This window comes from Papilio machaon, chromosome 20 (assembly GCF_912999745.1).
Source record: "Papilio machaon chromosome 20, ilPapMach1.1, whole genome shotgun sequence".
NCBI lineage: Eukaryota > Metazoa > Arthropoda > Insecta > Lepidoptera > Papilionidae > Papilio > Papilio machaon.
The window spans coordinates 4,249,995-4,276,722 of record NC_060005.1 but is presented as its reverse complement, the minus strand read 5'-3'; the positions used below and the strand labels follow the sequence as shown (position 1 = coordinate 4,276,722).

Below are 26,728 nucleotides of genomic sequence, written 5' to 3'. Positions count from 1 at the left end.
TGGAATTTCAGGAAAAGCCTCTTCTCAATAGAAAACAAACTAATTCATAGGTATCAGGTTAAATGATTAAAGGCCGGCCCTGGATGATCGTATCTAATTTTCTCCCGGGCGATATTTTCTTACAATACAAATGACCTTATTATCCTTCCAGGAACTGAGGAGTGTAGAACATTTTCTACTAATACATTTTAAAAAGCGAATAACAAGAAAAAAAGGTTAACGATAAAAAGTCTGATCTATAATTTATAGGGCGATCATTTTTTATAATCTCTCTCATACAAAATAATAATCTGGTATCAATCTTAAAGAGCAAATGTTGGGTTTGTTTTTAAACGAAGTTTAGGGAATTTACCACACCAACACACAATGTTGGTATGACATAAAAACTCACTTTTCTCATTAAATAATTTACTCATTAATGTATACAACATGGCTGGAATGCAAAAACAACATCAAAATTGGATTATTCATTTTTGTGCATTAACTAAACTAAAGTCTTGTTTCACCAAATTAATTAGAAAGCAAAACTTTTTGGTATGATTCTTTAACGTCTGGTCTCAGATTTACTTGTCCGGAACATTATTTTTCATGTTTCTCATAACAGCAAAAGCTTTGTACGACCAGTTAATAAGCTGAAAGAATACATATCTTACTAATTATAAATGCGAATATTTAGATGGATGGATGTTTGTTTGAAGGTATCTCCAGAAAGGCTTAACGGATCTCGATGAAATTTGGCATAGATCATAATTTGAAAGAACACATAATATTATGTATTTTTTTAACTCCACGCGGACGGAGTCGCGAGCGACAGGTAGTTATAAGATGAATATTGTTTGTAATATTTAAAAAATATGTACTTACGTTAGTGTATGTACTTAGAGAGAGGGTAAAATACTTTCCAGCTGTTATTAAAAGAGGACGCTTGCATCGCTCCATAAATATAATTATATATATCTTCGTCGCTTGATCTATGTCTAACCAAGGACCATCAAATGTCGCGTTCTGAAGTTCCAAACTCTGTTCAATTAAACAATTGTTTACAATTCTTTATCAACAACAACAAACAACACAATTAAATATATTAACAACTTATATACTGTTAATTATGTATGACTGTTATATACATTAGTAACATAGATATATAACAAAATTCATTCTGCAATATTACTGTAGCTTGGTTCGAATAGCTAGTAAATAATATTATGGCGAATCATATTTACTCTTTTGGAGTAAGCAGTGCAATATAAAGATTATAGCGGCATAAAATTCCACCCGAGACACAAGCACGAACAAACGCTTGTACATAATCAGGAGCCATCAGGTTTGAATCTTATAATATATAAAAATGACATGCAAACCATATTTACCTTTAGAATCAATTCATTACCAAACCAACACAATATGAACACTTCTGTCAACATGCATGTTAAATATATAGCCATCCACATTATTTGCATGCAGTGATCCAAATAGTTTTCGATCTAGAATTCATAATATAGTAAATAAAATTCTAAGTTCTTAAACGTTGGAGTTCTCTTTTGCAGCAGATTGTACACGATTTAATGTATTTTCTTATAGATTTATTAATAAAATTATTTTTATTTTTTTATTTTATTCCGTCCTTTTCTTATAAGAAAAGGATGGGAAACGGAAGTGGATTTTACAGAGGTGGGTACGCATAGAATCTATAAAAAAAGGAAATATCCTCTATCTGTGCGGCCCCTTCTTCATCGATTAAAGGTCGTTCGCTCGTTGGCCACCTAACATAAAAAAAATTCTAGGTGTAACAAAGAGTTAACTTACCGATAAAAAATTTATTCCTACCAAACAAAGGACCATGACACTTAACATAAACTGCAGAGCCGATGACAAACTGAATGCCGATTCTATCATTGTTATATACCTAAAATAGACATATAAAGTCACCGACAAATTGTGAACGACGCACTTTATTATTTGCCTAGAAATATTGTAGTCAGTGAATTTCTTTTTCAACGAATTCATCCAGAATCTGACGTAAAGTTCATGTTGTGTCACGTCCACGATTTGACGGTGACCCATTTAGTTAAATACTATTTACGGTTTTTTTTTATAATACAAAAGTCTCAACATTAAAACCTTATGATAGCATCATGATGTTTAATGCATTTTTTCAAAACACATTTCACATGATCGTCGCGTAATTGATCACTACTAGAAACAAATCTTTTTAATTGTCTTTTTTCGCGACGTTTGGCAATTGTTTTAAAATTTCTTAAGTTAAACGATAAAATTTCTATTTGTCCAACTGAAACAAAAGAATGTTTTATATTATCATCACTCTAGTAGAAAATTAACACCTGCCCCGTGTTCCGATTGAAAGCCAAAATATTGATAACAATGGTCACGCTGTACATTTTGCACTAAAACTCAAAAATTCCAAAATGTTTTGCTAAAAAACGCGTTCTCATATAACTATAAAACATTAAGATGCTCATATTATATAATTTCACTTCGCTCTATCTGACAATTTCCACAAAATTAATAGAATCAAATATATAGTCAACTCTATAGACAGCTGTCTATAGAATTTGACGCTTCTCTGGTGTTCATTTGGAATGGGATACAGTAATATGTACCTTAAATCAAAGAAGTGAACCTATATACCTATATGTACATACATATGCAATTGAGCAAGCAATATATGTGCCATTGCTCAGAGATTAAGTTTAGTAGAAGCTGGTTTAATTCTATCAAAGCACGACCCATTAAACTAAGTCGTATTGAATAAAAAATATGCATAATTCATTTGATTGTTACGGATGTGGATTAAAAAATTAGTGATTCTGAGAATACAGCTATAAAAAAATATCCTGTTAAGTTCATTAATTCAACAAATCAAAGACTAGATGTTAAATAATTCTATTTGTCATATATTTTTTAATTAGGGCTAAAATTATACACTTACTGGCAGAGGCTACAAAAGCGGCTAATATAGTATCCATGACACCGTCGATAATACACGTAGCGGGCTTGTAATATATCTGCATACAACCAAATATTGTTAAACTAAATGTAAGTACTCAAGATATGTGGGATTTTGGTCTCAGAAACTAACGATGAAAGTGGGTACCAATATGTTTATAACAAGAACAATAACAACATAACTCATACACGTAACCCGGTGCGGTAGGCAGAGACCATGGATCTCCATTTTGGAACGAAGTTCCTTATCGCGCGTTGTGAAAGGGGGCTAGACGGAAAAAATTCGTACGAAAAGTTGTCACGACACTTTTTGCTATAGTAAGTATGTTAACGACGAATGAGCGCTACTTCACCATGGCAACGACGTGACAATATATAACGAAAATTCATAAAAATAAAATGTACTTCTTGTGAAGACTTAGATTTTTTATTCATAGAATAAACATTGGTTCCTTCACTAATTAATCGAAAGGAACTTCGTTCCATCCGGGTGTCCCTTGACACCTCTCAAGTTTTTTTTGCTCATTTTTACAAGAATTATGGCAACAATCAACAAAGATTTAAATGACCGTTACCGTTGATATTGCAAGTTTTGTTTTTGTTTGATTAAATTGAAATTGACTTACGTGATGAATATATATGAAGTAATATGTGGGTGATTTATAAACATCGATATATGGATATTCAACGTTCGTTGGTAGTATTATAAAGTTCTCTGTTATTGGCATTAATATTCCCACTGGAACAAACGTTTTAGTTACAGTTATTTAGTTAGCACCTGTACAAATATAATGCTAATTTTAGATAATAGTAATATCATCATCATCAGCTCACTAAACGTCCTTACTGAGGGGCTCGGGGCCTTCCTTAATTTAGGGGTGACTGGGCCATAGTCAACCACGCTGGCGAAGTGTGGGTTGGTTGACTTCACACATATCATTGAATTTCTTCTCAGATATGTGCAAGTTGCAACACGATATTTTTTACATTAATACATGGCGGGATTCGAACCCAAGACCTGCAGATTGACACCTCAACCCCTGAGTCACCGACGCTCTATAGCAATATATTTTATATTAAAATGCTCTGATAGAAATCCTCTTTATAATATTTAGAACATAATCCGTACTTTCCGGTATGTGTAGGCAGATCACATTGAAAAACGATGAAAAGATTTTACAGCTTAACTGAGAAAGAATTTTATAAATCTATTCTTACCCTCGTTTTTTTTTAATTATTTGGAAATTTTGATAAACCTTGACAATTAATTTCCTTACTTATCTTATCTTACTAATATTATAAATGCGAATGTTTAGACGGATAGATGTTTGTTTGAAGATAACTCCGGAACGGCTGCATGGATCTCAATTAAATTTGGCGTAGAGGTTAAGCATAGTCTGAGAGAACACATAGGCTACAATTTTTATATTTCCGCGCGGACGGAGTCGCAGGCGAAAGCTAGTTAATAAAAGCAAAAAAAATCAGTAGCTATTTTTTTCTCCTTTTCCCTTCCCATCCTATTCTTATAAGGGCAGGTTGAGAAGGGGATGTGGATTTGACGAAAGGGGAGACGTACAGGAAGGGAACATATTCTATTTCTGTTGGTCCTCTTCTCCGTTGTTAAATGGCTGGTAACCCATTTGCAATTGCGGATGCTGATTCGCTATTTCAGCAATTTCAGGTGGCTGCTTAGACGTTTGCTACCTTATAGTGTAAAAAAATAGTTTATGTTTGCATTTATGTAAGTAACTAGCATACCTGAGACGGCACCAACACACATCATCGTATATGCATTCATTACGAAACGAGCCGTCTTGATTCTTCTCTTGATAATATCATTATGTTCGATCTCTTGAGGCATAAATTCAGGGCAATGCATAAAATTTAACAAATTTAAAATCTCTTTCTTCTTGTACCAGAAAACAATAAGTTTGAAATACGTATACATTTCGCTAAGAAATAAGTAGAGTCTGAAATGATAGATTATTATTTTAGTTACATATTTAGTTGTAACACAAATAGGCTACGATTAATAATAGCTATTTAGGAGAAGCTACTAGATGCCTAAAACTACAATAATTAATACATAATAAGAAAGCTCATCTTTTAACGCATTAACTCGTAAGTACCAAGGATGCTGTTGTACAGAGCGCAAAGTTTCATAGTTACCCTTCTGCAATATGACCGATGTTACCACCAAGACGTAACAGATAATATATTTCTCCTACACACGGTATTATACAAACAAGCCAAAGTACTATAAAAGTATAGAAAATTTTAAGCCAAAACTTAATTTCCTTCCATGAACTATTGTTGTACCACATGCCGTAGAACTTTAACCAGAATATATGTACGCCAACGTAATGTATCGGATCAAGCTCGTCTTGTGTTTTAATTTTATCGTAGCGTAGAAATTTTGATAGCATTTTAAAAATGATTCTCGGCAAAGAAATCATTTTTTAATAATAGAAGTCGAAATAAAATAGATTGTATCGAATACAAAACATCGCCGGTTAAAATAAATCTTTCGAGTTAACTTACCTATATATATAAAATAACTTTATTAAGGCACAGTAATTCCTTACTCCGTTTATATCAGTTAACATATAAGAACATGAAAGGTCATGTAACTTTCATATCCTTTTCAAAATCTTTTTAAATAACAACCACAAATGTTCTTGTTAATTGAAAACCAAAAATTCCTATTTATCAAGGAAAGAATAAGAATCGAATAAAACTTCACTCGTCAAATCGGTTCTGTCTTTCAGTATACAGGCGGTTATAGTGGAAATTACATACTCCCTAAGTCAGTCGGGTTATAATTTCAATATTTTATTCTTGAATCCACTGTTTAGATTTAGTGTATCAAAACAGCGTCGGTAGCTGCCAAGCTAATGATAGCCACTAACTAAAATGACTAAATCTTACATAAGATCTCACAACTCTTTGTTACCGAAATTGTTACAAAGCGAGACACGTTTATAGCTTAATTTGCATACGGAACACTGTTTTATATTTTCGTTTCAAATTTTTATTTTTATTCAATAAAATAGACTGCTTTTTGTATGATATAGCACACATTGCAAATTGCCTCCGCTCCTTTGACAAATATGCACAGTAGTGTCGAAATATTCCGTTGCCATTTTATAAAATTGTAGGTGAATATTGTTGCGGCTTTAAATATTTTACATTTCACAACATTTTATGCGGTATTTCTTGCAAAATTTAAAAAAATCATCTTATGCTGATAAATATTATTGTAACGCATTTTTTTTTTTTAATAAGAGAAGAGGGCAAACGAGCAGCGGGAACACCAAGTTGTTCATTGACGCGCATAGACATCTGCAATACCAGAGAAATTGCAGATGCGTTGCCGGCCTTTGCGATGGTGATACGCTCGCTTCTTGAAGGACCCTAAGTCGTAGCTAACCTAGTCGTAGCTATTTAAAACGTTGACATAAAATTGATAAAAATTAAGAAGGTATACATACAAATGCACTAAACTTTATATTTATTTGTACATATTAATAAAACGCGTACATAAATTAATTGAAAATTGTTGTGCCTTAATACGGTTCATTAGAAATGTCTGTGGCAATTACAATAATTACCTCAGCGGTGTAATTATCTAGTAAAACAAAGTGTAATGTTGAAATAATGAGCCATTTGTAATGTATAAAGAGACTTTTAAATAGAAACAAACATTATTTTGTGAAAGATTTAGAAAGGAAGACAAAAGAAAGATCCTTTTAAAAGTCTGTAATACTTTTAATAACGAATTAACGGACATGGGGATGGATTGTGCACTGCAAGTGACAATTTTAGCCACACTATTTCAATTGGATATGAGCCAATGACCTCTACATTCCACTAAAACGTCTATGAGCCATGATATCACTAATCTTAGGCACTTACGGTTGCAGTTGGTAGAGGTGTTAGGATTCGAACTAATAATAAGAGATAGAATTAACTGTCATGTACATCCACAGACGCGTTTAAGTCGAAACGAAGCAGAAGCTCTCATTTCCAAGAAATGTCTTATCCATTTATCTATTTTCTATTTAGAGATCAGTGTACAGTATCATGTAACCATTTTCTGCTTTTCGACATTTTGACGCTTATTGTAGCAGTTGGTAGCGGTGTTGGAAACTCGAACTAACATTAGAAATGGAATTAGCCGACAGTGATTTCAACTGGCGCTTTTAAATTGGAACGAAGCAAAAATTGGCGTTTCCAAGCAGCAAATCTATCTATAGTGATGAGCGGGTGAGTGGTATGAGCAATTCTGACAAGCGCTGAGGCGAAGTTAATCTGTCAGTACTCATAACAATCTGAGAGCCTACGATAGATGTCTGTCGATTATCAAGCCAGTGCTTGATGCTGCTATCAGCTTTATCATACAGATTGGAGAGAGGAATATGTTTTTTGCATATTCTGTCACCGTCTATTAAATGTATTTAAAAATATATATATCATAAAAAAGTTATATAAACCTATGTCCAGATAAATACTTATAGTAATTAATATCAGGTGAACTTTTTCTTTCTAAATAAATATTCTAATTTTGATAATAATTTGATGCTTCAATGTTTTATTAAATGACCACTTACCAGCGACAAATGTCATTACTTAACTATCCTTTGATAGATTACTACGAAGTAACAAAAAAAAATAAAGCGTGAATTTTTTACCAAAATCGAACAAATACAGTCATTTAATGTAATTGAAAAACATTTTTCAATTTAATTTATGCGAATCGGAATGAATAGAATTCGACTCGACAATGGATACGTACGTACTCGTATATCGTTTATTATTGCAGTAGAGCTCAGTTTAAAAAGGTTTAATCATTGCTAAAATCGTCGTCAAATGGAAAAAAAATTAACAGTTATCTGGAAATTTACCAATCGTTTCTCTTGTTTTAATTCTTCGTATTAATAATTGAAAATGCCGGCACTTTTATTATAATAATTAAATTAAAGAATTATATTATACTAGCTGTCGCCCACGACTCTGTCTGTTAAAAAAAGCATAAAAAATACTTAATAACTAGTCTATGTGTTCTTCCAGATTATTTTCTAATTCTGTGCCAAATTTCATGAAGATCCGTTGCGCTATTCCGGACATATCTTGTAACAAACATCCATCCATCCATCCATTCATTTATCCATCTAAACATTCGCATTTATAATATTCGTAAGATTTCATATTTACTTAAAATCAAATTACAAATTACATGAATTGGGTAAATTTTAACAGAATTAATTAAAGAAAATAAAGTTAAAAATAAACTTTAATCAAAAAGTTAATTTTCTAAACACTAATAACAAAACTATAAATCAGTGCTAAATAGTTTAATTAAGTTTATCTTATTTATAGCATCAAAAAGGTTAGAATAGGTTTGCATGTTTAAAACTGTATAAAATAATTACGTTTTTCCGAAAATTAAATGTCATTCAACAATATTTATGTCTTTCGAGGAATTAAAAATAAACCTAGACATATATTTATGATCGTAAAACATGACAATCGTTATTTACTATTTTAAGTTTGAGCTGAAATTATTAAAATTTATGCAAAACATAATATGTTAATTTTTGAACGAAATTGATTGTTATTTGCGTAAGGTAGTATGTTGGAAATCTGAATACGTCTAAAATTAGTTCCATTATTGATATTACGGAGGATCCAATACAGGTGTTCACCACACCCCCACTTCTTACTGAAAAAATAAACATATTACTGTATAGGACCGTACTGTTCTGAATCCTAACATTTACCAATAATACTTAGGTATTATTGGTAAATGTTAGGAATGTTATTATTGTAAATATATATAATTATGTTTTAATTGGTAAATGTTAATAAGTCTTAGGACTTACCAAGAAGTTGTGGTAAAAGTTCGAAAAGGTATGTGATTTTTGGTAATTTCTTAAAAAACTTATAAAGAATATAAAAAATAAAGACATTGTATTCCGTTTAACTCCAAAACTATTAAACTGATTCCAATTTCAATTTAAAAAAGCTTTTTTGTAATACTTTTACTATTGGGTAATAGTAACAATAGTATATGCCTAGTTTAGAGCCCTATGCCCAGCAGTGGGCGTTACGAGGCCGAATGTATGGATGGATGGATAGAACAATAGGTATAAAGAAAGAAGGAAAAGTCGGAAAGCATTGGGAAAAGCTATAAAGCAGATGATGATGTAGAAACGTAAAAGTTTGGCTAAATTTACTTACAGAACATATCAGAAAAACTGAAAATCCTGTCTCTTACAATTCTCATTTTCGGGAACGCAGTAAAAATTATTCTCACTCTACTAGCAGACGGCTCAGGTGTGTATTCCTCGCGATCTTTACGATAAATATCCGTCTCACAGTTACTCAAACAAGAGCAGTCTTTAGGAGTTCTAGGTAGGTGTGCTCTCGAAGTAAATTTCATCAATGTCTCATTAGATACGGAGAGTGCCATGATCTCTTTTCTATTTCGATAGAAACATGTGAGCTCGGATAGTTTACAGGTGCGTTCATTTCCTGAAGATTTAAGAAATTTTTTACTGAAAAATATCACCAAAATAGCGTACTTTTTTGTAAAACATAACAGAATATTAATATTACACCTGTTTTTTTTTTGACGATAAAAGGAAAGCTTTCCGGTAACCGTGTATCGAAATACCATATACATTCAAAACATTAATGTATGAATTTACTATGCAAAAATTTTAAATGTACAAAAGTTTGTTTATTAACGAGAAACCTTTAATGCTGTAAAATAATTTCATGCGAAACATAAACTAGTTCCTTTTTGTAAAATATCAATTACTAGCTTTTACCCGCGACTCCGTCCGCGCGGAATAAAAAAAAAAAACGGGGTAAAAAGTTTTTTCATTTATTTTACTTATTAATTAAATGGACTTCTTCTAATGATAATAACACAGTTTGAATCGAATAAATCACTGAATTTAAATCTGTACTGACCTGTGATCTTATAAAAGTGAGGTACACAACCGCATAGCTTTAAAATTAACTGAATACGACATTCCAATAAACAATTATTGTATGAATACACTGGATACCTCGTACTTATAGGCTCGTCGAGAAATCTACAACAGTTTAAAAATATATATAATTTTGTTCAAATATATATTAGTTTGTTTACAAGATTTTAGCTTCCGTTTTAAACGTGGTACTAGGACCAGTTTAAGGTTGCAGAGGCACCTTAACGTATTATATAACCTGCACTGTCGGACTTGTATTGAGGCAGATCGTAGTTCATTCGATATTTTTGTGCTCCATATTTGAAAGCCGTACGTCATAAAGCCATCTGAGTCCACAGTGTATGATGGAAAGGTGCTTATCATTGGCTCATTCGGACTGTGTACGTAAATCTGAGAAAAAGAACATATTAAAATAATTCATTTTTTGATTTAATATTGATTTTTTTCGGCAAATACTTTACGACCGATTTCTACGATCTAAATCACTCAGTGAATTACTATTGTTTATTGACGTACAATAATTACATTATAGAAAGAAATATTACGAACATGAGATACAACATCGTCGTTGATAATATCGGCATAGAAATCTGCGTCAAATGCCGACAACTCGACATTAGTTTTAACATAATTTACATTGTTATTTCTCCATTTGCTGCAAACATGAAATACTTATTATTATACAGAATTATCTTCAAAGCTAACCTATTATATATTAACTTTAACAAATCTATTAAGTTAAAATAAAATAAAAACTTAGAACCGTAACTCTAGCATCCGGAGCAGATTTTTTACAAATCATGGCTATTGAAACATTACTATGCGTAGGATTACAAAATGCAATCTTGTCTAATAAACAATGAAGTATTTATACCGAAAGCATTGTCGTGATACATACATATAACTATATATTTACGTCAATAATATCAATTGGCAGCGGTCAGAGGGTTAAAACACGTATTAAACCAAACAGTATTTTTTGGAGTAATACAGAAAGTCACTTACAGTGGGTCATCAAATACGGCGACATTAGAATTAATAACATGACACATTCCAAATTCAGTCATAGCAGATTGTATAGACAGAGAATAGTTAAAGTTTGTGGTTAGAGCGCGTTTGTCAAATTGATTGAACAACATAGCAGCTGTTTCAGCATAGTCTTCAGGATTTATTGGCTGAAATAAAACAAAATACATCAGTAGCTATGTAATTATAGTTCCATTTTTTAATATAGTCTGTGATCCAGCTTACTTGACTATTTGTATATATATTTGTTACTTACGTTAGTGTTACCGGGATCTGTTAAAGCTAATGTATTTAAATTCAGAACAGAGGCTGTTGCTATAGCCCATACATATGACTCGAGATACATTCCCGTTTTGTTAGACAGTTCCCTGTAATAGCAAGTAATACTCGTAGTGTAATGTAGTAATGTGATCCGCAGCAGAATCAAAGTAACCGACATTGCCCGAAGAATTGTAAAGCTTAAGTATTAGAATGGCGGCCACGTACAGGTCGACGCAGCGTGGGCAGGCCTCCCGCAAGATGGACCGATCACATGATCTGGTCAGGGTTGCGGGAGTGTTCTGGATGCGGGTTGCGCAGGACCGATCATCGTAGCGATCTTTGGAGGAGGCCTACGCCCAGCAGTGGGCGTTGCGAGGCTGAATGCATGGATGGACTCGTAGTTACTTTTAACCGACTTCAAAAAGGAGGTTCTCATTTCGTCTATATTTTTAATCGAATCGCAAAAGAGCAAGCGGCCTCTTGAATACGCCAAAATAGCTAAGTGATATTTCTATAAATTTTTAGACAATGGAACCTGACTGTCGGAAATAAATTTTACTCACTTCACTAAATTATTAAAAGTTGTAAAATTTGTTTTTATTATTGGACATAATGTGAGAGCTGGATATGATATATTCCATTCTAAGTAATCCATCTCAACACTCATTACCGTCGGTGAATTCTGTTAATAAAAAAGATAATTGAGAAATCACAGCAATTTTTAAAGCAAATCTTCTTCATAAAAAAAAGCAATTCTTCGTCATTGCCCCACCGAGGAGCTCTGAGACTCCCAATTAATGTGTCACTCGATCACATATCACACAGGACAATTCAAAATTCAGTCAAAAGGTTGTTATTACTTATAATTTATATTTTAGGTAAAGTAGATTCTTAATCGACTTATGATTTCTTTATAATAGAATACCAATAATTCTGTTCTGATCACTGGAACTGGCGAACTGTGTAAATCATTTTAAAAAGTTCACGTGCAACTGTGGACAGATAATGATGAAAATTCCGTTGAATACTTACTATGAACCGTGAAAATTGAGATGACAAAAGACTGTAAATAATTATTAGTGAGAATATGAAACTCGATGTCCAAAATAACCTGGAAAAAAATATTATTATGTGTGTTTGAGTATGACGATCATCTATATATATAAAAGAAAGTCGTGTTAGTTACACTATTTATAACTCAAGAACGGCTGAATCGATTTGACTGAAAATTGGTGGGCAGGTAGTTTAGAACCAGGAAACGGACATAGGATAATTTTTACCCCGTTTTTTATTTTTTATTCCGCGCGGACGGAGTCGCGGGTAAAAGCTAGTACTTTATACAATTGTCTCGAAAGTGGGAATCTACCAGCATACCTTTCTATCCAATGTATATCTTGGTTCACAATATAAGGTAAACCGTGAGTTGTCGAATTCTTGATATTAGATCTGATATCATTTATAAATTTATTTTGTTTAACGATCTTACGTTTATTTTTCAACCTTTTATTAAACTGCAATATTTTAAACATTATTTTTTTTATTATGCAGCTGTTATTATAATTTAATTGCTATTTTACGATCACACAACTTCTTGTTAGGGAAAAGTAATAATAGTAACTCTAATATCTACAAGCACCGTGTGCTTAATGATTTGTAAGACTAAAGCGTGCGTGGAGTAGAAAATAATGATTATTTTTTTGTACTACATGCTTCCTATCGGAACTAAAGGAGATTCTTATTTGCATTGAGCCCTTTGTATCATAAACAATAAATATGTGTAAATGTGTAGTGACATTCTTTTACTGTTCTCATGAAAAATCTTAAAACTCAAGGTTTATTTATTCAATGATTTGATTTAAAAATAAACTTGTGTTCGATAATTCAGTTAAATGAAGTAAATCTACCTTATGTCATATTATTGATAGTGTAATCTTAATTTTTCCTAAAAATTAAAACAAATGAATAAACTAGAATTGCTTGTTTAATATTTAACGTGTGCCTTAATCCTTATTGACATTTCGTTTGCTAGGTTAGCTAAAATGTCCGGTGCTCGAGACTTAATGCAAGTGACGTCACATCAGGTAGGCTGAAGCCGCGTTCACATTTGCCTGACGTGTTGTGTCGTGATGCGTCAGAAAGGTATCGGTCTCATACAATTAATATGGTTGCGTGCACACTTCTCTGACGCAGTGTGTCGTGATGGCTTGTGTCGTGTCGCGTCAGTAGCGATCCCGGTCCGCGTCAGTTGGGTGAGGTGCGGGGGACGGCGCAGCGACACGACACACTGCGTCAGAGAAGTGTGCACGCGCACGTGTCGTGTTATGACGCGTCAGAAGGTATGGACGACGAGCTGATCGAGTGTAAACTCTCCGAGAGCTATAATGGAACTGATTAAAAATGCGTCATAACGCGTCACATAGATGTGAACAGTAGCCATCACGACAGAAAGCATCACGACACGACACGTCAGGCAAATGTGAATGCGGCTTTAGTGTGCTCTGACGCGGAGTGGACTGGCTGCCTGACATACACTAATGCTTTAACCCTGGCCGTTTGAAATACAAGGCAAATTATTTAGTGGTAAATGTGATGCAAAACATCTTATTGTACCCGTAAAATAATATAAAACACGTCATTTTGCTTTCGAGATTCACTTTTTAACACTATTTAAATGTATCGGAGACAAGGTCATTCAAGGTCATGCTTCTTTGTTCACTGTTTCATACCAAACATGTTTGTATAAATACCCATTTTACTGTACGTATTACCCGTAGCCACGATACTCGTCATGTCGTAGTGAGACAATTTGCTCTTAAAAACTACTTTTCAATAATATATTCGCAGATCAAAAACCAACACATTTAGTAGCCACTCTATAGTTTTCTCTATCAATGTAACGTATACTTAATGGAAAATAAATTGTGTACAAACAAAGCCGGCCCTACTTCAGATTATTTTTTGTCATACAATGGTAATAATAAGCAACTTAAGTACCTACAGGAAAACTTCTGTATCTGTCTCTATTATTTATTGTAACATATAGGCCAGATATTTTTGTTAAAATAATAAAATCCGTAACACTCATTTATATTGAAACTTAACCTACAATGTGTGCTGAATTGCTTTTAGTTTTAGGCGTAGTAAGTACGTAGCAACCAGTTAGTGTGCGTAGCTCTGGTGTAGCATACACGTGGCGGTTCGTAGAATCGTGTGTAGCAAATTCGTAGAGCGCATATGCGTAGCACTGATAGAAGTACGTAGAGGACAATCAATAAAAAAATCAAATAGTTTACATGTCATATCTACAACAGAGTTAATTTTTAATGTAATAAAGAATAGCTACTCCTTGCAGTTTTGTCTGATTCTTTGTTTCGACTTACTTTCTGAGTCGTAGTGTAATGTTGAAATACGAAAGCCCAATTAGGTTATCCAATGTAAAAATATGGTTTTAATTGTTCTACTTTTAGATTGCGAATATCGAGAACCAGAGAATAAATAGGTCGAGTCACTTTTTGATGTTCAAATAATCAAAAATGTAAGTTTAAAGGCTTTAGGAACAGATTCATCTATAGCAGACTGTTTCAAATTTAATTTGTTTATTAATATTTTATTCTTATTTTTGTATTCATTTGTTATTTTTACCATACAAATTATTTATATATAAGGTAAAATATAAAAACGTAATATTTTTAATATTTTTAGGTTGTTTTTGAGGTTTAGGTTAAATAATACAACATTATATCTACAATTTTTTTATTTTTAAAAACTTAAACTTTGTCTTAAAATCATCAGGAACCAAAGCTACAAGTATTAATAAAATTATATTGAACAATAAATATTTTTTTTAATTTATTTTCAGCAACTAATTTCGTCGAGAAAGTCTTGAGAAATCACTAGTAAATTAGGATGGTTTTCATCCCGATACAGTAAACGCCCGTAATCTAAATCCATACACCTTGTTGCAAAGCCGGTTGCCTTTTTTCTGAACATGCTACCTGAAAATATAGAAAACTTTGAATGTCTTCTGAAAAAAAAAAAACAGCATCGATAATTTATTACTCATAGGCAATTGTTTTTTAGTAAAATTTGTTTTAAAAAAATATCTATAAATTTAGTTTTAAAAAATAACATAAATAGATAAAACCAGTTTTCTAGATCAGATAAAAGTATACTTTTAATAATTTTACTTTACCTTTTAGTTCTATAATTATTTCTTAATCTTCATTAACGTCATTAGCAAACTAATCCATTCTAGTCATCAGATATTGACGAAGGCGCTGTTGAACCAGATTGTGAAGCTCTTTTGAACATTTGCCAGCTCATACTGCAAAAGGAATTAAAATAATACACTTGTAATCAAAAGTACCTTTGCATAACTTTTAACTACCTTTTAATAATCAAAATTACCTTTTCTGTAAAAATTGTGCAAATATAAAAACAACCAATTATGTTTATATTTATACATTTAAAATATGAGTACGCAAATATCATAAATTTGACAGAATCGCTAGATGGCGCTGTAATCAAAAAGCTTACCTAAGCACAAGTGTTTTCTGACTACCCTCTATTTCTTGAGACGAGTCATTGTATTCTGTTGAATTCGCACCACATCTGTCATCTATGGTGACATATTTTTTAATTCACTGGAACTATTCCTGTAATTCATATAATAGAATTAAAGAAAATTAAATCAATAAAATAATCGTAGATAAATAAAAAATCTTTTGTAGAATAACATAATCACAATGACAGGATTGCAGAAATCGTCATAAAAAACCCACCAACGACCAATTGTTTCGCACCAGAAACATTGCTGAACAAGTCTAACAAGTATAAGGTCCAATAAGTCCATACGATTTGCAAGTAAAATGTTTTCAATGTAGTCTGCGTCATTCTAATTGTACTCCATGCAAAACCCAAATAAGAAATAACCCATATTCAATAGAATGAACTTACCATGAGCCTTGAAACAAACGATGGAAATGTCACATATCTCCTACTGTGAAGAACATTTCAAAAAGAAGTAAAATAACAATGCAGATTCATCAAAATTTATAAAATATTTAATACAGGAACCAATAGAACGGAGCAAATATAAATTTAATTAACAAAAATTTTCCATCTATTAATTTCATGTGGTTCATTTCTCTCCTTGAATAATACAGAGACATATTTACCAATATATAACATAGTGTACCAATTTGAAGGATCTTACCTAGAACAAGTCTTACCAAATTTAATTAGCAATTTGTGTCACACTGATTTTTTTCGAAGTGTCTAAGCTATTTGTCAAGAAAGAAAATAAGATTCCTTAGTCATCACAATAACCACTTTAAGTCGCAGTACATTTGAAATTGTGCCAATAAACCAAACATTTGAAGCAACCATTTTTTTCACCATTAGCCATAGAAATTCAATGTGTAAAAAACATTTCTATGTAAATATTGTTTCCCACAGAAAAAAAAAAACATCCAATGCATCCCTTGGATCACCACATACCAAAAAGAAATTTAAAAATATACATTACCTAAAGACTGAATACTTGCCTTTAAAAAAATACCAACTTCTTAAAAGTACCACAACAATGATAGGAATATGAAATGCATCCTTCGCAAGTGTAATTTATTTATTGAAAAAACCTCGTACATGAAACAATAAGACACTTTAACACTACACTAATCTAGGATACAAGATATTAAGGGGTGAGTCTAGGTCTAGGGAGAGCGACCACTTGACGTGAGAGGTGATACGTGAGCGGCGCCGGCGACTCAGACAAGACGACGACAACACGCCTTCACACCGACACACACACTTCGATACCACATGCCTGAAAACACAAAAAAATCAATTCACAAGCAGAACATAAATGGTCGCACCGACGATATATCAATAGGGAGAAAAACTAAAAGCACTACAGTAAATGGCGTACGCGCCAAGAATCCGCTGTCAGCTGTCAAAGTCATCATACGTCATCTGTGATATTTGTAATCTATTCAGTGATTTTTTAATTTTTTTTTCCTTTTTGACTGTGCCGGAGTTAAAGAGCTCCGGAATGAATCCATAGCTGGAAAAAGAGCCATTTTTTGTTATAAATAATTTATGAGCTTTCTTTGGAAAATTTCTTATTTTTAAATTCGTTGTGTGAAATTTGACAGAAGTCTGCTATGACTACAATCCACAGTGTACTTTGTATATAAACAAAAGTTCTTTTGTCACTCGTGGTCGTGATATCTAAATTGAGCATAAGGCAGTTTTTCTCCCCATTGGTAGGTTCAAATTTCGTGACGTTATCGATACTAGTTGGTATAGAAATGACCTACTCTTCAATACACTATAACATTGTTCTCAAATAACAACCGATACCGAACCGGAGCAGAGTGAATGAAAAGCTCAATTTCCATCTCGCCGTCTCTAGTATTATTTTTAATAGCTTGCCAAATTGCCATCGTTACACGAATGTTAGACAAATAGACGTCGCTATCTTACCCAAGTGGTATAAACAAAAATTGTATTTGGCACCAAACAAGTCTTAAAAACCTAGTCCCAGAGCATAATTACGAACCAGCACATACGAACTTCAGTTAGTGATTGTGATTGGGAAGCGAAATTTCGAAAGCCCCGACTTCGAGCATATTTACAATAGTGTTTTTAAATTATAATTTTGACGCAGCCTAAATAACTAAAAATGTAATCTTAAAAACAACCTAAAAAAATCCAATATTTGACGATCAACAATTTGTGTGCAGGTTATTCAAATAAGACGGTATTTTTTTATTTACTCTTTTGACGTCAAATTACATACAGCCATGTCCGAAATACCCATTTTGGTGAAGTGCCTTTTACAATGCAATTATATCGAAACTATGTCATAGCAACATAGAAAAATACTTATTATTTTTATTATAACTGCGATAATTGACGTTCACCAATGTTGGCGTATGTTCTCAAAAATAAAATGTCTTCTGATCAACACCTTTGGATATTTCTTTGGGGTTCTTTGAAACAGATAGTTTATACAAACGAAAACAATAGACCACCTTAAATAGGACGTTTTCGAAGTCTTTAATCAAATTTGGACTTCTAGTACCAGATTATAAACATGCTACATGCACAGATAATATAATCAATTGATTTTTACTCCAAAAATTGATATAACAGTTATTTAAAACATTTTGTACTTTAATTAGTCTATGACACAAATCTTTTTAAGCTACATCTTTTATTTCGCATAGTTTAACAATTTATTTATTCAAAACTAGAAAAACCAGTATTCACTGAAAAAAAAAAGTTCAAACCTTTTTTACTCGATGTCACTTAGAAGAAACGCACATCAATTGTCCTGCCATCAATGCGGGTCCTGTCAAACATTTCTGGAAGATTCTATAGGAAAATTATTAGCATTGTATATAATAACTAGCTGTCGCCCGCGACTCCGTCCGTGCGCAGTTAAAAAAACTTAATAGCAGTATGAAAAATAGATGTTGGCCGATTCTCAGACCTACTGAATATGCTCACAAAATTTCATAAAAATCGGTCAAGCCGTTTCGGAGGAGTTTAACCACAAACACCGCGACACGAGAATTTTATATATTAGATGTACACAGGCACATAAAGCATTTTATAATCTCATTGATTTTTATTAGTTATTAATTGACAGAAAATTATTTATAGAGCGGTTTTTGAACTTGTTTTATTTTAAACCCAATAAAAATGTACAGTCAAAATCTGATATAACGACATCGAAAGGACTACTCATATTGAGTCGTAAAAACCGATAGTTGTAACAACCGGTGACAGGTATTAATAGGAAAGATATGTAATAATATTCAGCCAGGACCTTTGATTTTGGTCAATTTAACCGGTATGTTGTTCTAAACGATATCGCTATAAACGGTTTTGACTGTATTTTAATTAAATAAATCTCAGTAATTTGACATGTTAAAAACTCCAGCATAAACAAAACTAGCTGTTTATTAAAAAGGATACTAATAGCCCTTTCAGCGTCCCATTCCTTGTGGAACCTGACGACAGCAGTGTCAGAGGCTGTCATCTCAGCGAACTTGACGTCGCCGCACTCGCTGAACTTCTCGCGTATCAGCTGCCATGTCACTGTGGGCGGCAGCTGAACATACAAATCAAATACAAATGTACTTTAAACAGATTGCTCCAATGTAAATAATCGTATTACATTACATTACGGTAATCTCTCAATTTTTGTTTTAAATTATAATACATGGTCACATCTGTGTTACGTCTGTGAACCACAAAAACAACATAACTCAGCATCAAGGCAACCTTGCTGTATATGAAAACTAGTTTCAGTAATTTTTTGTAATCCTTTTTATTATATGGGCAATGAAGAGTTAAGAAAAAAAATAACTCACGCCCGTGACTTATAGGGGTAGGCAAGAATAATAGTCTTTCATTTGGCAAGATACTGAAAAACCTCTTTCACCTTTTGTGCATTCACACATCTACGCATTTATACTAATTTCGTGTGCTATTAAATTAACTAATTGTGCTGTTAAACTGGATATCAGGTTAACCTGACCATATTTATAAAATACTAGCTATTACCCGCGACTCCGTCCGCGCAGAATAAAAAAAAAGCACACAAGATAAAAAAAATCTAAGCTACCTCCTCATCAATTTTCAGCTAAATCAGTTCGACTGATTTTGAGTTATAAATAGTGTAACTAACACGACTTTCTTTATATATATTTATATATATAGATTAAAGTTAAAAGAAGACAATTAAAATCATACTAACATTAGTAATTATAACCATGTCAGATATTTTGTCTCTTGAACTTTGTTCCGGCCGCGTGTCCCTGACATAGTTCTGACTTTGGACTGATGTATTCACCATCTGTCTGTTGGGACCTGGAACAGGACCAAAACCTATTAGAGGAATATTTCAAATTTTACTTAATAAAATAATCAATTATAGTTAAGCGTCGATCATCCGAAGTAATAGGAAATGTGTGATCAGAAAAGAGTTTACAAAGAACTAGTTTAACTCTATAGAGATACAACTGTTTTCCGAGGAATTTAAGAATTTAAATGTAAAATGTATTGTATCCATTGTTTACTATATTTAGGCATTTATTTGCAACAAGCGATACACATAATATGCTTACAAAATTAAAGTTTTCCAGCTTTTTTATAGAACAAGGCTAAAGCACATTCTTATTTGAAACATCAATATACATAGTATAAAACAAAGTCGCTTTCGCTGTATGTCCGTATGTATGCTTAGATCTTTAAAACTACGCAACGGATTTTGACGCGGTTTTTTTTAATAGATAGAGTGATTCTTAAGGAAGGTTTGTATGTATAATAAATGCATAATATAGTAGAGAAACACTGATAAATTTAAAGGTTTCTAATGTGAACGCTGTGAACGTTGTGTATAAGGACATTCTGTAGTAGGTATATTTTGCATTGCATCCGTGCGAAGCCGGGGCGGGTCGCTAGTATTATATAGGCAGTTCGACTTGAGGGTGGCTACCGAGGGACTTTTAATGAGTATGTCTCACATAACTGACTTTCCACTAGAACACAGGGTATTTTGAAGATTACCCCCTCCCTAAAGGCAAGAATATAACCATAGTTCGGATAATCGACGCTCTACAGTCTACATAATAAATACCTGATAATGGTCCACTGCTAAGACCAGCGTTGCCAATAACATTACTGTTTAGATTTGTGTTTGACATCATGTTGGGTGTCATATCCGTTGAGTTCATTGCCAAATTGTTTGTGTTAACATTAGCTTGCGCTGAGAGAACCGTTGCTAGATCATTAGCCGTCAAACCTTGTTGGAGCAATTGATTCTGTAAAGCTCCCAGACCTGTCAACCCTAGAGCCTGCAAAAAAAAAATTCGCAACAATCAACATATTATTTATTAAAATTGTTTATGAAGTGATAAATCTAATATTTAAAAAAAAATTGCTGTCTGCTTCATTGTTCAGTTTGATTTTCAAAAAATCACCATTGAAAGAAAACCTTTTCTATGTGTAAGTAGCCCCAGCTATTTGTCTTTAGACAGGCTAAGGAATTGCTAATCTTACTAATATTATAAATGCGAAAGTTTATATGGATGAATATTTGTTACAAAATATCTCTGGAACATCTCAACGGATCTTGATTTGATGAAATTTGGCACTTATGTAGAACATAGGCTACTTGTTTGTTTTTTAATTGCGCGGACGGAGTCGCAGGCAACACCTAGTTAATTATTATAAACTTAAATTGTTATTAGTAAAATTATAAATCTAAAATAGACTATATAACTATATACCTGCAAGCTCAAGCCACCCCCAAGTGCAGCGTTTGTGCCTAATGTAGTTGCAGGTAAGCCAGTACCGAGGCCATTGAGCGCAACTCCTGCTGTAGGCACTGCACCCAGTACTCCCCCACCAATAGCCGTGTTAGCTCCAGACAAACCAATGTTCGTTGTATTCTGTCCTTGGGGCAGATTCCTAGCGACATCTCTCAATGGTTCCCCGTTAGGTCCCAAACCTAACCCAATACCTTTCAATCCTTCCGGAAGCTTTAACTCATTTTTATCTGATGTACCGCGGTCCATACGGACTGTCATTCTACGGTCATACAACATTTGCTTGTCGAACATTGAAATTGCCTGAAAATTTGAAACTTTATAAAGACAAAACAGCAATCTTTCCAGTCCAAATACAAAATCTTTCCAATCAACATTAGTCCAAATTACCAAATTAATACAACATTCATATTTGACAAACATTTCATTTTTAACAAGATATAATTTACCTGTACAGCTTCAACTGGATGGTCATATTCAATAACAGCAAAGCCTCTACTATTCCCATCTTTGTCCACAGCCAAATCAATGTTGTACACTTTTCCTGCCATTTTGAACACCTCCTTGATCTTTGCTCGGTCAGCTTTGTAGTCCAACTAAACAATGAATCATAACCATAGTTATTTTTAAGATTTATTTTCTACAAACTAATGTCTATTGTTCATCTTTTTAGTATACAAAATAGTTTATTCATCTAACTTGTTAATATTTTCCAAAATCACTTGTTTTTAATATCTTATATTGATTAGTATGTTATATCTAGCATTTAAACATAGAAATATTAATGAAGTTTATACTTACATTTGCAACAAACACTTTTTTAACAAGTGGTGGTTGAACATTGATTGAATCCAAAAACTGTAGACTCAAGCCATAGGTGTTGTAATTCTCAGACTCCCTTGGCTTACTCGGACCCCAACTATAGACATAAATATTAAACATTTACAATCTAGTAGATCTGGTAGATCCCGCAATAACAATATTTGTTGGGTGCATGAATAGGCCGGGTCGACCAGTGAAATACCACTACCACACAAAAGACAGGCATGTAGGGGAAGCAATTCCGCGTTTCGTCAGATGAGTGTGGTGCCAGAGGCCTAATTCTAGTCTTCTTTCCCTTCCCACCCTTTTCTTATTAGAAAAGAATGGGAAGAGAAAATTGATTTGGCGGAAGAAGGGACATATCCTCTTTCTGTGTGTCCCCTTTTCCGTTGACTAAAGGTAAGCAATGCATCAGCATTTGCAGATGTCTATAGGCAACAGTGGCCTCGCTATTTCGACAAACCCAGGTTGCCATTTGCTTGTTTGCTACCTTTTGATATAAAAAAATCTTTAAATAAAAATTTAAATATATTTGTCTAAATGCATGCTTTTGTAATTACTATTAACCAATACAAGTGATCCTTGAAATTTTAAACAAGAAAATTTACATCTCATTATCAGTTTGAATACTAAGTAAGGATAAAGAATTTTTTTTATTTATTAATATGTAAAAGAAACATTATACTCACTTATCTTTTTCATCTCTAGCATTTCTGGAATTGCCTCCACCTGATCTTGTATTATTTCTACTTCTATCACTATTTCCTGCAATAATATATCTTTTAAGATAAAATGTCCCTCCCTTCTTACACATATCCATTCATGTTTTCTTTAGTTTTTCTCTACCTTTGTAGGCACCAAGCTCATAAGATTAGTCATTGAATCATAAATCTATAAGAGTTGAACATGGGTTAATAAGAAACCTCTATACGCAAGTCATTATCCAGTCCCAACTCCATACGCATGAAGAGTTAAGAGAGAAACCTCTTTATGCAAGAAAAAATATTGCACTTCCTTTTACTCTTCTTTATCCAGGACTGACTGTATTGGATTTAGCTAAAAATTCACTAATATCACAAAGACCACAATCACATTCTATCTCTCGCTCTAGTCATTAAATTATTATATTCATACAATTTGTACATCACAAGTTCATTAAGGTAATCTTAGGATTATTCTTGAGCACCAATTAGTACAAAAATTCTAGCTGTATTTTTGAAAATATTATTTCTATTGCTCGTCTTACCCATTTCCTCTTTCAATACAAGTTTCCGTCCAAATAACTCATATCTATGCATAACAGACAGAGCTTTCTTTGCAGCTTCCGAAGTGGAGAAAGTAACAACACCACATCCCCGAGGCTTTCCATGATCATCGGTGAACAATTCAACAAAGGCTACATCACCTACCTGAAATGATATGAGTATTTAAAGTAACCAATGCATCATGGATAATATGGCTAATCATTTAATTTTAGAATGGGAAAATATTTATTTGTTTTCTCAGATTTGGCAAAATGATCAGATTACTTCTATAAAGGAATTGTGGCACAGGTAGGAAATATTAAACATAGTGTTTTTTCATTAATTGGTCAAACTCATATTCTCTATCTATTAAAAAAGTGCACATTGTTGTTTAATTTGCAGGTTTTAATGATGTCGTGGTACATGAAATGTGTTGAGAAATTTTTATTATGAAAATATGTCTGATAATGTTTTTGTTTATTGAATGTTTGCTATTGACTTGGTTAGTTGTTAAAATTATTATATGTCACAAGGTCACAATTACCTTTTCCTTAAATAAATCTTTAAGATCAGTCCATCTGTATTCGTAGGGAATATTTGACACAAACAATCGTTTTCCTTCCGTTCGCTCGCGATCATTTGATCGATCTCTCTCAACATCTGAAAAGCGGGAAGGCCTGTCCCCACGTCTAGATCGGTCTCTTTCCTTTTCTTTCTGGTTATCCATGACCCTTGCTTTGGAACAATTTCTCTTAAAACATTACTTCAAATAAAGTAATAATCTAGGGGTAAAATGCCGGCGTACATAAAAAAATAAAAAGAGTTATAAAGTTTGCATTTGTCAAATATTAACTTACCTTAACTTATGTTTTGATTACAAAGTATGTACTATGATTATAACTTTATTTTTAAAACTATAAACGTAAAGCGGGAAACTAAATTTACAATCTCAACAAAAATGGCGGATTACTGTGTATTTTTTTTAATTTATCTTGTACTTGTATCGCTTGCCTTGCTATTGATGTCACGTAGACGTGTTAAATCAACACTGAACCGGTTCAATAGTTCAGATCTCATAGACTTAAACCGTTGAGTGCGGCTTTACAAGTAATATGCAGCTTGCGGCTTGTTTCAATGTACCATAACTATGTTAATCGACGAGCCGCGAGCTGCCTAGTCGCAGTCGTAGCTCGAAACGCAAATCATATTTCTATGCAGGTACAAATTAAGCTGAGCTATGAGCCGCTTCACTGATCTGATTCACACATGCTAATCGTGAGCTGATCTGCAGGTCATCAATTTTAGTTGTTAGTTGAGGCATGACTAATGTTGCGTAATGGCAGCTTGGCAAGGTCCAATGTTGCCTCTTTTGAAACTAACACTATAAATTATATTAAAGCAGGTAGTGGCAGTGAATAAATAAGAGTAACTTATTATAATAATTGTTTAATATGGCACCATTACATCGTTACAAAGGTTACAAAGTCACACACCAGTCCGCCATAATGAAGAAAAGGAAGAGGAACATAGATTATAAAAATATCAAAGATTGTTAATATTGTTCATCAACACCCCCTTCCAATATTACAATCAGATAAGATTCATATCCTGACAAAAAGATCTAAACTTACTGTAACTCAACGACTTAGTCATTATATCAGCCAACTGCTTGTTAGTCTCTATATATGAAATTTCCACTAACCCTTTAGCAATCAAATCCTTAACAAAATGAAATTTTATATCAAAATCTCTTTGTTTCCCATGTTTTAGCCATTTTAATTGTAGACATGTTATCTTCAAAAACATATATTATCTCTTTATACTGAAATATCTCACTTAATATACTCTTTATGAAAAGACTTTCCACTAAACAACTTGATAATGCATAGTATTCAGACTCACAACTACTAAGAGCCACAACAGATTGTTTCTTAGAATGCCAACTCAAAACATTATCATTTAATTTTATAACATAACCGGAAATACTCTTTCTGTCATTTATATCAAATGCAAAATCAGAATCCACATAAGCCTTAATTTTTAGAACATCAGACTTAGATTTCACAAAATTCAAAGTAACATTAACAGTATACTTTAGATACTTTAAAACATTTTTCAAATGAGACCAATGTACATTATCATAGCAATTTTGAAAACGTCCAAAATATGACACAGCAAAACACAAATCTGGCCTTGACCCTATCATCAAATACATCAAGCTTCCGAGCAATTCTTTATAAGGTAATTTACAATTCACATTTTCATTACTCTTAGTTAAATTAAGCTTAGGCTGCATAGGAACTTTACTTGTCTTACAATCAGTCATATTAAACTTTAACAATATTTTCTGTATTAAATTAGTCTGACTCACAGTAATATTACCATTTTCACATTTTTTAATATCAAGACCCAAAAACTGAAATTCTTTTCCATTTCCCAAAACATGAATTTCCATTACTGTAGATAAATACAATTTGATATTTTCTAACTCTTCTATACTATTAGACATCATAAAGAAATCATCAACCCATATTAAAATATAAGTATTCCCTCTGAAATACAAGCATGGATCTATTTTGGATCTAACAAAATTTATTTTTAATAACTCCAGATTTATATGATCATTCCAACTTTTTGGACTTTGTTTTAAACCATACAGTGACTTTAATACTTTACAAACTTTACCATTTACATCACATTTTAAACCTCTAGGGAGTTCCATATAAACCGGTTCCTTTAAACTACTTTTTAAGAAAGCTGAGCGAACATCTAATTGTTGTATATATAATTGCCTTTCTACTGAAATTGAAAGCATAATACGGAGAGTAGTCATACGTGCAACGGGTGCAAAAACATCTTCCTCAACAACACTAGTCTGCTGATAACCACGTGCAACTAATCTTGCCTTTTTGCGAGACCTACCATCGACTAACTTCTCAGTAAAAACCCATCTTGAGTCAATAATCTCAGTATCTCTTGGTTTATCTACAATTTCCCAAGTACCATTTGACTCTAAAGACTTTAACTCCTCATCAATTGCTTTACTCCACTCAGGTTCCTTAACTGC

The 26,728-nt window shown here is 32.9% G+C and overlaps 3 protein-coding genes across 4 annotated transcripts; all 3 read right to left on the bottom strand.

Annotated features, from left to right (window-relative positions):
- Window positions 1-563: 563 nt before the first annotated feature.
- LOC106712497 (odorant receptor Or2-like) lies at window positions 564-5,393 on the bottom strand. The gene is made up of 9 exons (XM_045683005.1): window positions 5,137-5,393; window positions 4,726-4,937; window positions 3,594-3,706; window positions 2,951-3,026; window positions 2,122-2,290; window positions 1,807-1,906; window positions 1,371-1,484; window positions 865-1,020; window positions 564-632 (listed from the first exon to the last, which is right to left on the bottom strand). The coding sequence occupies exons 1-9, from the start codon at window positions 5,391-5,393 to the stop codon at window positions 564-566; spliced, it is 1,266 nt and encodes a 421-aa protein (XP_045538961.1).
- Window positions 5,394-8,529: 3,136 nt separating this feature from the next.
- Window positions 8,530-14,042, bottom strand: LOC106712498 (pickpocket protein 28-like). Its single transcript, XM_045683004.1, has 12 exons — window positions 14,014-14,042; window positions 12,627-12,698; window positions 12,285-12,363; window positions 11,821-11,934; window positions 11,669-11,763; window positions 11,248-11,359; window positions 10,971-11,140; window positions 10,515-10,620; window positions 10,204-10,355; window positions 9,946-10,070; window positions 9,208-9,501; window positions 8,530-8,689 (listed from the first exon to the last, which is right to left on the bottom strand). Exons 1-12 carry the CDS (start codon window positions 14,040-14,042, stop codon window positions 8,532-8,534), a joined length of 1,506 nt encoding a protein of 501 aa, XP_045538960.1. The 3' UTR covers window positions 8,530-8,531.
- A 4,513-nt stretch (window positions 14,043-18,555) lies between these two features.
- LOC106712516 (myelin expression factor 2) lies at window positions 18,556-24,703 on the bottom strand. Of its 2 annotated transcripts, none has more exons than XM_045682741.1 (11): window positions 24,519-24,703; window positions 24,206-24,412; window positions 23,664-23,826; window positions 23,107-23,182; window positions 22,397-22,514; window positions 22,045-22,191; window positions 21,557-21,898; window positions 20,905-21,121; window positions 20,023-20,153; window positions 19,239-19,374; window positions 18,556-18,622 (listed from the first exon to the last, which is right to left on the bottom strand). In XM_045682741.1, exons 2-11 carry the CDS (start codon window positions 24,386-24,388, stop codon window positions 18,567-18,569), a joined length of 1,569 nt encoding a protein of 522 aa, XP_045538697.1. In that variant the 5' UTR covers window positions 24,389-24,412; window positions 24,519-24,703; the 3' UTR covers window positions 18,556-18,566. The 2 variants fall into 2 exon arrangements, with proteins under 2 accessions (XP_045538697.1, XP_045538698.1); XM_045682742.1 differs by having other exon boundaries at window positions 20,023-20,135; window positions 24,519-24,702.
- Between the last annotated feature and the right edge of the window lie 2,025 nt (window positions 24,704-26,728).